Raw genomic sequence first — 13,311 nt, forward strand, 5'->3', positions numbered from 1 at the left:
ACAGTAGCCAAATCTTATTGAATTTGTTTGTGCCTAAAATGGGTCCAGTCTTTTCCCTTCTTCTGCTCTCTTAGTAAGTAAAACAGCCACATGTTTATCCCTGCTGATATGCATGACAATGTGGCTGAAAGTGATAGCTCAGTGGCGCAAAAGGAACTCCCAAGCTAACAACGAACATTCCCACAACTTTAGAGAATGTTCCCTTAAGAGTCACATTAGGTCATTAATTAACAATTTCATAGGAATGTTCCGGTGATGTGCTAGGAATGTTAACAAGAGACCATTCCCTTAATGTCGAATTGAAATGATCCAGAACGTGGTTAACATGTTCTCAGAACTTAAGATATTAACTAGCTGTCGCCATTGGCGTCGGCTAACGGGGATCCTAATAAATCTAGACACGTTTCATGGGGACATGGCAAGAACATTCATGTGTCCAGTTCTGAGGATTAGGAGAACATTCCATCAATGTCCAACCAAACACAAACAGAACATAGACACGTTTCTTGGGAAAGTTTCAAAAGCATGTTTATAAAAAAAATATACACTACCGTTCAAAAGTTTGACCAATTAGCCTTTTAAAATTATAAACCTGGATTAGCTAACACAACGTGCCATTGGAACACAGGAGTGATGGTTGCAGATAATGGGCCTCTGTACACCTATGTAGATATTCCATTAAATATCAGCTGTTTCCAGCTACAATAGTAATTTACAACATTAACAATGTCTACACTGTATTTCTGATCAATTTGATGTTATTTTAATGGAAGAAAAAGTGCTTTTCTTTCAAAAACAAGGACATTTCTAAGTGACCTGAAACTTTTGAACTGTAGTATGTATGCACACACACACACACACACACACACACACACACACACACACACACAGTCTTGTTACTGTTACCGAGCCAATAAAAGCCCTGATTGGTGAACCAATGATCCATTCATTAGTCTTTTCTGTTAGCAAGGATTATTGATACTCACACACACAGTGGTTAATATACAGGGTTTTCAATGTACATATTTGACACATTTTGATATACATGATTGCATTTTGCATGTTCAATTAATCAATTATTATTATTCAACATGTCCTCACCTGGGATGTGAACTCACAACCTCTTGGTTCATGGTACATGGTACTCTGAACTTCCTGCTACGCCACCATGTAAGGTATCAGTTAAATCTGACTATACTCTCATCATTGATTTTATTCACTTATTTCAGCAATTTAAGGGAATTCTGTATAGTTGTCCAATGTTGGTGGGGCATATTAACCTGTTTTAATTCAGTTACTGTTCGATTGAATGTTAGAATGGGCAAAACGATCCAGTATCTCAGAAACGGCTGCCCTCCTGGGCTTTTCACACACGGCAGTGTCTAGGGTTTACCAAGAATGGGGTGACAAACAAAAAACATCCAGTCAGTGGCAGTCTTGTGAGCGAAAACTATGGTGTCATTTCAGTCTCACAATTTGAAGTTCGCATGGGGGCATGTCAAGAACGTGGAAAATAATGTTGAGCGCGGGTGGAGAGGGTTCTAAGTTCAGATAAAAATCTTAAGGGCACAGAGGATCATGTTGAGGAACAGAGATAGTTGAGTGCTCAGACACAAATGTTGATTGGCCAGAAAGTGGAATTGAGAGCAAGAAGTAAAGTGTAGAGCACAGCATCTCCCATTTCTCGGTATATTTGCCTGCGCTCTCTCGAAATGTAGCTGTGCTTGCGTGAAATTATCTCTGTGTGCTTGCAAATCTACAATGACATGTTAGTCATGTGGTCTTTGGGACCATCAGGTATTGTCCTGACAACTGATAGACAGAAATGTTCTTGCATCATTCCCATGAAACGTGTCTAGAACATTAATATGTTACATTCTAAGATCATGGCAACCATGTTCTGTGTATGTTTGGTGGGACATTGATGGGATATTATCCTAACCCTCAGAAAACAGGACACTCAAACAGAAGAACATTACGGTAATACTAATTCTAGGGAGAACTTTAAAAAAAAATGTATCTGGTTCCAGATAACGAGTCACTCAGTGATCTGCATAAACCACAGGTTCCGAGCTACCAACTCCAGGTCCCTGGCTATAATATCAGGAAGCCAAAATGAGAGGAATTTCGATACCAGAGATAACGACAGATCATTCAAACCAGGAGGAGTAACAGGAAGCCGGCATACGTCAGGGAATGGTTTACAAGTTGTGGTAAGCCCACATTAACATGTTCCTGGAGGGGTATTTCCTCTCTCAATGATAAACAGCAGTCCTGCTGGTGTAGCATTGGGCAAAAACAACTGTGACAAAGTAGCTGTCTTCATAGATTTCACCACTTAGTTAAGGCCTTCCAGTCTCCACACACTCACTTGTGTACACACTACAGCAAACTATCTATTCTGACCATCAGTAGACCTCACAAAACTTGACTCTCCATTTCGGGGACTCTTTCTGTCAAAGCCACAACCACTAACTTCCCCAACATACTCCTCTGGAGCGGATGGGACTTTGAAATCCAATTAAGAAATTAAGTTCTTCCCTCAATTTGGCAGCAATGTTAATTTTCTTCTGGCCTGCGGATTTTGAGAGCTGGAAACTTAACAAGAAGGTGGTTGTGAAAATTACTGGATTTAGGGACACCCATGTAGGCGTATCACCCATGGAGCATGAATCTGAGCAGCTAAAATGGGACAAGGGAAGGGGAATCTTCACAGAGTAAACCCAATACCCATGTCTGCACATACAAATCAAATCAGACTAACCTGTTACATTCTGTTTCAATTGGGTGGAGCAGCCTTTTCCTTGAGCAAGCAATCAAACATGATACTTGTTGAACATGCAGATTGCAGTACAATTTATGATCTGCAAACAAAAGATATTGAGGCAGATCATTTGTTTCTTGAATTGATCCAAATGCTGGCTCAACCAGTCCTGTTTTCAAATAACTTGAGAGAATAGTGTAAGCATGATTTATGATTTCAAAAGACATCTGGTCCAGGTGGTGTTGCCCTGCATTTGTATGTTTCCTTCATATGCTATGCCAGGGGTGTATTCATTACGGAAACCGTTTAAGAACCAAATGGAAGCAAACAGCAAAACAAGCGTTTCTATTGGACAAATTCAGGTAGGTCCCTTAGGCTGTTTCGGAGACTGTATTACCCCCACATCGGCAGTCATGACCGCAGTAAAATTGCACGTTACCATTGAGTCATGATAATCTCCTTCTGCACACTCTGGACATGCTTTGGTAGTCCCCAACTTGCTAACTACCATCGGGTCCTAAGTCTGGTACTCAGGGCTCTATTGTCCCTCCAAGGAAGCACTCTGACATCAATGCAATGGACATTCACATCAAACAATTATCAAAACAGTAGGCCTATCATACTTTTTAAACTCACCTCACTGTGATAATCAAGTTGAAGAAAGAAGTTCAACAGCAGTTTGAAACAGTGTAAAACATGGTTATTGTGGATGTTGTTTCGAAGCCTAACACAACAGTGCTTTCTAAGGTGATAATTAATTTTAAAAAACATCCATATGCATATTAGAGCTTATACATATGCAAGGTTTATGAGCCCAAGCCCCAAAATAAACTGAATTAAAACTATGATTGTGCCATTATACAATACATAGCCTACCGCACATTATGCATGGAAGAAAAACATAAATCAAAATTGATTAAAGAAATCTTTGGTACATAATTGGTCTAGCCTATACTCCAAAATTAAACAAATTTGACTCATCTCCTTTGAGTGAGGACTGCATTATTATGCATACTGAATGGACTTGTGCACCAAAATGTCTATCCATGAGTCTGGTAGAGGACATGGCCCTAGGCGATGCTGTTGGTTTATGGATTATGCAGGGTGGCTTACTGTTAAGACTACAATTAGTGAATTTGATTTAGAGTAGCCTAGTAATAGGGACTTTTATTTTCAGAATTAATTGAGTGACACATTATCTTCAGCTATACAGAATCTCACCACCATGCATTTCCATCTCCTCCTCTCGCTCCTTTATATCCTTCTTCAGCGCACAGACTGAAACAGTTTAGTGAAATATGTTTAGTTGCGAAAACTTGTTACTATTGATGTTCCCGAACAGATTTCACTTGGTTTCCCAAATTAAGCACTGGGTAGCTGCAGGAACAAGATTTGAAAGCCCATGACATACAGAGTGGGCGGAATATCAACAGTTGGGCAGCGAGACCATGCTCCTCAAACAGTGCTTGATACGTGGAGTGTAGAGGTCGACTGATTAATCAAAATGGCCGATTAATTAGGGCCGATTTCAAGTTCAGAACAATCGGAAAATCTGTATTTTTGGACACCGATTTTGCAGATCTTATTTTATTTTAATTAATTTTTTTACACCTTTATTTAATCTGTATTTAACTAGGCAAGTCAGTTAAGAACACATTCTTATTTTCAATGACGGCCTAGGAACGGTGTGTTAACTGCCTCATTCTGGGGCAGAACAACAGATTTTCACCTTGTCAGCTCGGGGGATTCAATCTTGCAACCTTACAGTTAACTAGTCCAACGCTCTAACCACCTGCCTCTCATTGCACTCCACGAGGAGACTGCCTGTTACGCGAATGCAGTAAGCCAAGGTAAGTATGCTAGCTAGCATTAAACTTATCTTATAAAAAACAATCAATCATAATCACTAGTTAACTACACATGGTTGATGATATTACTAGTTTATCTAGCGTGTCCTGCGTTGCATATAATTGATGCGGTGCGTATCGTTGCTCTAATGTGTACCTAACCATGAACATCAATGCCTTTCTTAAAATCGATAAACAGAAGTATATATTTTAAAACCTGCATATTTAGCTAAAAGAAATCCAGGTTAGCAGGCAATATTAACCAGGTGAAATTGTGTCACTTCTCTTGCGTTCTTTGCACGCAGAGTCAGGGTATATGCAACAGTTTGGGCCGCCTAATTTGCCAGAATTTTACGTAATTATGACATAACATTAAAGGTTGTGCAATGTAACAGAAATATTTAGATTAATGGATGCCACCCCTTAGATAAAATACAGAACGGTTCCGTATTTCACTGAAAGAATAAACGTCTTGTTTTCGAGATGATAGTTTCTGGATTCGACCATATTAATGACCTAAGGCTCGTATTTCTGTGTGTTATTATGTTATAACTAAGTCTATGATTTGATAGAGCAGTCTGACTGAGCGGTGGTAGGCAGCAGCAGGCTCGTAAGCATTCATTCAAACAGCACTTTCGTGTGTTTTGCCAGCAGCTCTTCGTTGTGCATCAAGTATTGCGCTGTTTATGACTTCAAGCCTATCAACTCCCGAGATGAGGCTGGTGTAACCGAAGTGAAATGGCTAGCAAGTTAACGGGGTACGCGCTAATAGCGTTTCAAACGTCACATGCTCTGAGACTTGGAGTAGTTGTTCCCCTTGCTCTGCATGGGTAACGCTGCTTCGATGATGGCTGTAGTCGTTGTGTTCCTGGTTCGAGCCCAGCGAGAGGGACGGAAGCTATACTGTTACACTGGCAATACTGAAGTGCCTATAAGAACCTCCAATAGTCAAAGGTTAATGAAATACAAATGGTATAGAGAGAAATAGTCCTGTAATTACTATAATAACTACAACCTAAAACTTCTTACCTGGGACTACTGAAGACATGTCAAAAGGAACCACCAGCTTGTAACCACCGGAATGCTTACAAGGCCCTCCCCCGACCTCCTTTCGGCAAATCTGACCACATCTCCGTCTTGCTCCTCCCGTCATATAGGCAGAACCTCAAACAGGAAGTACCCGTACTTCGAACTATTCAACACTGGTCTGACCAAACAGAATCCAAGCCTCAGAATTGTTTGGATCACGTGGACTGGGATATGTTCCAGGTAGCTTGCAAAAATAATCTAGACACATACACAGATACGATGCCTGAGTTTATAAGGAAGTGTATAGAAGATGTAGTACCCACTGTGACAATTAAAACCTACCCTAACCAGAAACCGTGAATAGATGGTAGCATTCGCATGAAAAGGAAAGCATGAACCACTGCATTTAACTATGTCAAGGTGACTGGTAATATGGCAAAATATAAACATTGTAGTTATTCACACCGCAAGGCAATCAAACAAGCTAAACGTCAGTAAATAGATAAAGTGGAGTCGCAATTCAAAGGCTCAGAAACGAGACGTATGTGGCAGGGACCACAGACAATCACGGACTACAAAAGGAAAACCAGCCACATCGCCGAGACCGACGTCTTGCCTCTGGACAGGCTAAACACATTCTTGGCACGCTTTGAGGATAGTACAGTGCCCCCGACGCGGCCCGATACCAAGGACTGTGGGCTCTCCTTCTCCGTGACAGAGAGAAAAACCCTTGCAGGGCTGCTGGCCCAGACGGCATCTCTAGCCGCGTCGTCAGAGCATGTGCAGACCAGCTGGCTGGTGTGTTTACAGACATATTCAATCTCTCCCTATCCCAGTCTGTTGTCCCCACATGCTTCAAGATGGCCACCATTGTTACTGTACCCAAGAAAGCTAAGGTAACTGAACTAAATGACTATCGCCCCATAGCACTCACTTCTGTCATCAAAGTGCTTTGAGAGACTAGTCAAGGATCATATTACCTCTACCTTACCTGCCACCCTAGACCCACTTTGATTTTCTTATCGCCCCAATAGATCCACAGATGATGCAATCGCCATCACTCTGCAAACTGCCCTATTCCACCTGCACAAGAGGAATACCTATGTAAGAATGCTGTTCATCGACTATAGCTCAGCATTCAACACCATAGTACCCTCCAAGCTCATCATTAACCTCAAGGCCCTGGGTCTGAACCTGGCCCTGTGCAACGGGGTTTTGAACTTCCTGACGGGCCAACTCCCTCCACTCCTCTGATCCTCAACACTGGGGCACCACAAGGGTGCGTGCTCAGCCCCCTCCTGTACTCCCTGTTCACCAATGACAGCGCAGCCAAGCACCCCCCATCTACATTGACGGGACCACAGTGGAGAAGGAAAGCTTCAAGTTCCTTGGCGTACACATCACTGACAAACTGAAATGGACCACCCACACAGACAGTGTAGTGAAGAAGGTGCAACAGAGCCTCTTCAACCTCAGGAGGCTGAAGAAATTTGGCTTGTCACCTAAAACCCTCAAACTTTTACAGATGCACAATTGAAAGCATCCTGTCGGGCTGTATCACCACCTGGTACGGCAACTGCACCCCCTGCAACTGCAAGGCTTCCCAGAGGGTTGTGTGGTCTGCCCAACGCATTACCACAGGAAAACTACTCACCCTCCAGGTCACCTACAGCACCCGATGTCACAGGAAGGCCAAAAAGATCATCAAGGACATCAACCACCCGAGCCACTGCCTGTTCACCTGGCTATCATCTAAAAGGCGAGGTCAGTACAGGTGCATCAAAGCTGGGACCGAGAGACTGAAAAACAGCTTCTATCAAGGCCATCAGACTGTTAAACAGCCATCATTAGCACATTAGAGGCAGCTGCCTATTAGGCATACACTAGAAATCACTGGCCACTTTAAGGAATGGAAAACTAGTCACTTTAATAATGTTTACATGTCTGGCATTACTCATCTCATATGTATATACTGTATTCTATTCTACTGTATCTTAGTCTGGTTCCGCTCTGACATCGCTTGTCCATATGTATATAGTCTTAATTAATTCCTACTTAGATGTGTGTATAGGGTATATGTTGTATAATTTGTTAGATATTACTTGTTAGATATTACTGCACTGTCGGAGCTAGAAGCACAAGCATTGCACTAGACCCACAATAACATATGCTAATCACATGTAGGTGTCCAATCAAATTTGATTTGGCAGCAGAATGACCTTACTGAAGAGCCCAGTGACTTTCAACATGGCATCGTCATATTATGCCAACAAGTAAGTTGGTCAAATTTCTGCTGTACTAGAGCTGTCCCGGTCAACTGTAGGTGCTGTGAAGTGATAGGCCACACAAGCTCACAGAACGGGACCACCAAGTGCTGAGCACTTAGTGCGTGAAAATCATCTTTCCTCGGTTTCAACACTCACTACCGAGTTCCAAACTGCCTCTGGAAGCAAGGTCAACACAAGAAATTTGTCAGGAGCTTCATGAAATGGGTTTCTATGGCTGAGCAGCTGCACACAAGCCTAAGATTGCCATGTGCAATGCATGCGTCGACTGGAGTGCTGTAAAGCTCACTGCCATTGGACTCTGGAGCAGTGGAAACGCGTTATCTGGAGTGATGAATCACGCGTCACCATCTGGCAGTCCGACGGACAAATGCCAGGAGAACGCTACCTGCCCGAATACATAGTGCCAACGGTAAAGTTGGTGGAGGAAGAATAATGGTCTGGGGCTGTTTTTCATGGTTTGGGATAGGCCCCTTAGCTCCAAAATGACCAACCAAAATGAATAAAAATGGCAAAATTGGGCATCCCTGTCGTACACTTCTGTTGATACTGAATCTTTTGCTACTCAGTCACAGTTGCTATTATATGCATAGTATTAGTATATTTGGATAGAGAACACTCAGAAGTTTCGAAAACTGTTTGAATGGTGTCTGTAAGTATAACATAACTCATATGTCAGGCAAAAACCTGAGAAAAAATCTAACCAGGAAGTGGGAAATCTGAGGTTGGTTGATTTTCAACTCATTCCCTATTGAAGATACAGTGGGATATTGGTCATGTTGCACTTCCTAAGGCTTCCACTAGATGTCAACCATCTTTAGAAACTTGTTTGAGGCTTCTACTGTAAAGGAGGGGCTTATAAGGGCTCTTTGAGTCAGTGGTCTGGTAGAGTGCCACAAACTCGTGACGCTCGTTCACGTGAGAGGTAGCTCCCATTCCATTGCATTTCTGAAGACAAAGAAATTCTCCGGTTGGAACATTATTGAAGATGTATGTTAAAAACATCCTAAAGATTGATTCTATACATCGTTTGACATGTTTCTACGGACTGTAACGTAACTTTTTGACATTTCGTCTGCTCCTAGTGAACGCGCTTCGTGACTTAGGATTTTTTAACAAAGCGCGCTAACAAAAGTAGCTATTTGGACATAAATGATGGACATTATCGAACAAAACAAACATTTCTTGTGGAACTGGGATTCCTTGGAGTGCATTCTGATGAAGATCATCAAAGGTAAGTTAATATTTATAATGTTATTTCTGACTTCTGTTGACTGCACAATATGGCGGATATCTTTTTGGCTTGTTGTTTCTCTGAGCGCCGTACTCAGATTATTGCATGGTTTACTTTTTCCGTAAAGCTTTTTTGAAATCTGACACAGCGGTTGCATTAAGGAGAAGTTTATCTAAAGTTCCATGTATAACACTTGTATTTTCATCAACATTTATAATGAGTATTTCTGTAAATTGATGTGGCTCTCTGCAAAATCACCAGATGTTTTTGGAGCTACTGAACATATGAGCCAATGTATACTGCAATTTATTTTATATAAATATGAACTTTATCGAACAAAACATACATGTATTGTGTAACATGAAGTCCTACGAGTGTCATCTGATGAAGATCAAAGGTTTGTGATTAATTCTCTCTCTATTTCTGATTTTTGTGACTCCCCTCTTTGGCTGGAAAATGTCTGGGTTTTTCTGTGACTTGGCACTGACATAACATAATCGTTTGTGGTCCTTTCGCTGTAAAGCCTATTTGAAATCGGACATTGTGGTGGGATTAAACAACAAGATTACCTTTAAAATGGTATAAAATACTTGTATGTTTGAGGAATTTTAATTATGAGATTTCTGTTGTTTGAATTTGGCGCCCTGCACTTTCACTGGCTGTTGTCATATCGATCCCGTTAACGGGATCTCAGCCCTAAGAAGTTTTTAAGAGACAAAGACAAGGTCGCCCATGCCCTTAATGCTATGACTGCATTTTCTATTGCATCAGGATTAATGCTGAATGTTTCTAAATGTGAAATCTTATGTTTATTTGACTCTGATGATAAAGAAATAGAAAATATTCCTGTAAAGGACTGTGTTAAATATTTAGGAATACATCTGTCAAAAAAAACACTTAGTCAGACAACATTTGAATTTCTCTCCTAAATGTAAGAGAACTAAAAATATATTTAATAATTGGCTACAAAGAGATCTTTCTATACTTTGAAGAGTACTTCTGTCCAAGGCAGAGGGACCGTCTCGTTTTGTGTACCTCTCATTATCGTTATGTGTAAATCCAGCTACTTGTAAAGAGATCAATAAGACCTTTCTTGACTTAATCTGGAAAAATAAGTCTCAAACTAAAAAAAATCTGTCCTTTCTAACAAAAGAGCTGAAGGCGGTCTAGAAGTGTTGGATTTTGTTGACATAAATAACACTTTCAAGATAAACTGGTTGAAAAAATGTTTGATCAATGCTGATTCAATATGGTATTTAATTCCAAATAATGTGTTTAATAAATTGGGAGGTCTTCAAGTTTTACTGAAATGTATTTATATTCCTGAAAGATTACCTGCTAAAATTGGCTAGGTTTTGGAAAATATGTTTCCTGCACAATCTTTCCCCACATAAAGCTCTTTTGAGGAATAATTCAGACATAACTGGAAGGAATAAGTCATTGTTATACCCCAGCTGGCATGAGAGGAATATTAACGTTGTTCTTGATATTTTCGACAACAAGGGTAATATTCTCACATATTAACAATTTATAACATTGAAAGAGTTTCCAATACCTTTCAGAGAGTTTATTTCTGTGATCAACGCCGTTCCCAGTGGTCTAACTACACTTATGAAAAGTCATCTTAATTTTAGGAATGATCCAAGTTTATCCAAAACTCAGATTGGAAGGCGTGGGCTTACTTGAGAGATCTTGTTGTAAAATATATAAGACAAATTCTTCATTCACAAAACAAATTTACACAGAGAGGAAAGTTTTTCTGGAACATGCTTATTCCCGATATTGTCTGGAAAAATGCATGATTAAGGCCTTACAAATACTGTATACCAAACAAAGTTACGGAAGTGCACTTCAAAATTTTGCATAAGATATATCCATGAAATTCCATGATATCCAAATTTGTGGCTATTGATGATATCTGCGTTTTCTGTGAAAAAGAAGGTGAGAATCTGTCTCACTTGTTCTTTGGATGTAAATTTGGGTCAGAATTTTGGGAAAACATTGCAAAATCCTTATTTACCATTATGAACACTGTCTATGTTTTTGACATGAAAGATATAATATGTTACTATTGCAATGATAACAAGACCACTGAAATTATTGTAAAAAAAATGTATTCTTGATGCCAAATACTTCATACACAAACAAAAATTCCAAAATTCTATACCAAAATTACACATTTTTCTGATTGAATTTAATTATCTTATTAAAACATTAACCCTAGTTAATAACAACAAGAATAACATCTTCCTGAATCATTATAATAAGATTTTTTCAGAGTGAATACAATTGCACTAAAACTGTTTAGTTTTTTTGTATTATATTATTGATATTTTTTGTATGTTTGAGTATTTTCTTGTCAATACCTGTGTTTTGTTTTGTTAGACATGTTTGATGTAGCACTGTAAGTTGAGTTTTGTATAATGAATTGAAAAATAAAATTTTAAAAAATTAACATTTAAAAAACATAGAATTGTGAATGGTACTATGCTGCCACTTAGTGGCCATGCGAAGATATTTTACTCGTAGAACACACAGGGCAAGTTGTACCGATGCACCAAGTCTAGAACCAACAGGACTCTGAATAGCTTCTACCCCAAGCCATAAAACTGCTAAATAGTTAACCAAACAGCTACCCCAGACTATCTGCATTGACCGAACCATTTTTGCACTAACTATTTTGACTGCTGCTACTGTTCATTATCTGTCACTTTATTCCTAGTTTTATGACCATATATACCTTGTACATCGACTCGGTACTGGTACCCCGTGTATATAGCCAAGTTATCGTTTTACTCATTGTGTATAATGATTAACGTGTAGTTACGTGTTTTACTTTCTATTACGTTAGCTAGCTAGCGTAGTTAGAATCTTAGCAAGTTAACTAGCTATCACTCACCTCTTTCGCCGTCGCTGTGCCTTCTATACCCAGTAGACCATACAGGTCCATCTGCAAAAGGTCTTTCGCCTTATTTCCTGTCATTTTATCTTTATTTATTACAAGAAAATGCCAAAATAAACGTAATATCAACGTCCTGAAGATGTTTGTTGTTGTAGCATTTGGGTTGGACGTTTTGAACTTTCAACTCGGACGCATCCACTTCCTGAAAACAATGCATCATGGGAGGTGTAGTTAAAGTGCACTAAACAATTTATTACGGACTCGCATGATAATTGTGAAATATAATTGTAGGTTTTGACCTTTGCAAGCATTTTGATTATATGTTTTTTAGTTTGTTATATTCAAATTATTTTCCTGCCATTAATGTGATCAGTTTCAGATATCATTGTTATATGGAAACTTTGAAAAGAATGAAAAAATGTGTTATACGTAAACTATACCAGACTGGCCATTATAGTAATATTATATTGGTCAGTCTGGTACAGTATGGTAGTTGGTAGAAGATGGTTCTTGCAATGCCAGGATATTGGTTTCGATTCCAGGGACCACCTGAATGTGAAATGTTTGCCAAATGACTGTAAATTGCATTGGATAAAAGTGTCTACTAAATGGCATATATTATATGAACATACATTTGAAAAAACTGTAAAACAACGGTAACAGAATGATGGCGCCAGAAGAGATGGCTGATGTTTTCCGGGCTCATAACCAATTGTGCTATTGTGTGTGTGTGTGTGTGTGTGTGTTTTTTGTACAAAATAAGCCACCAATTGTTGTGACCGAAAATAGCTTCTGAATATCAGGACAGTGATTACTCACCTCGTACTGGACAAAGACTTTTTCTTTAACGAGTCGGACGTGAAGGATTTTCTTCAGACACCCGACAAGGCCCAAATCCCCGTCATTCGCATGAAGAAGAGACGGAGATATCAGGGACGTAGGTCGGGGTGCCTAGTAAGTATCCGACGGCGAGTGAGTAATCCCCCTCTACCATCAGTCCTATTAGCCAACGTGCAATAAATGGATAACACAATGGATGAGATCCTACTAATGGGATATTAAAAACTGTAATATCTTATGTTTCACCGAGTCGTGGCTGAACGACGACATGGATAACATACAGCTGGCAGGGTTTTCGATCCATCGGCAAGATAGAACAGTTGCCTCCGGTAAGACAAGAATCTTAGCAAAAACGAATACATTCTAAAAGCTTTAACAAGAGCAAGGTATTGTGTTTCAGTTGAAAACAG

General features: G+C 39.8%; 1 protein-coding gene across 2 annotated transcripts in view; it reads right to left on the minus strand.

Annotated features, from left to right (window-relative positions):
- LOC112261832 (dnaJ homolog subfamily C member 17) overlaps positions 1-12,260 on the minus strand; it is a 54,109-nt gene extending 41,849 nt beyond the window's left edge. For both annotated transcript variants that reach the window (XR_002955222.2, XM_024437453.1), the window contains exon 1: positions 12,059-12,260. Coding sequence is in view for 1 of the 2 variants with exons in the window: in XM_024437453.1 (XP_024293221.1) it covers positions 12,059-12,142 (84 nt within the window). In the remaining variant the exon portion in view is untranslated. The remainder of the gene's footprint in view (positions 1-12,058) is intronic.
- Between the last annotated feature and the right edge of the window lie 1,051 nt (positions 12,261-13,311).

This window comes from Oncorhynchus tshawytscha, linkage group LG11, assembly GCF_018296145.1.
Source record: "Oncorhynchus tshawytscha isolate Ot180627B linkage group LG11, Otsh_v2.0, whole genome shotgun sequence".
NCBI classification, from domain to species: domain Eukaryota; kingdom Metazoa; phylum Chordata; class Actinopteri; order Salmoniformes; family Salmonidae; genus Oncorhynchus; species Oncorhynchus tshawytscha.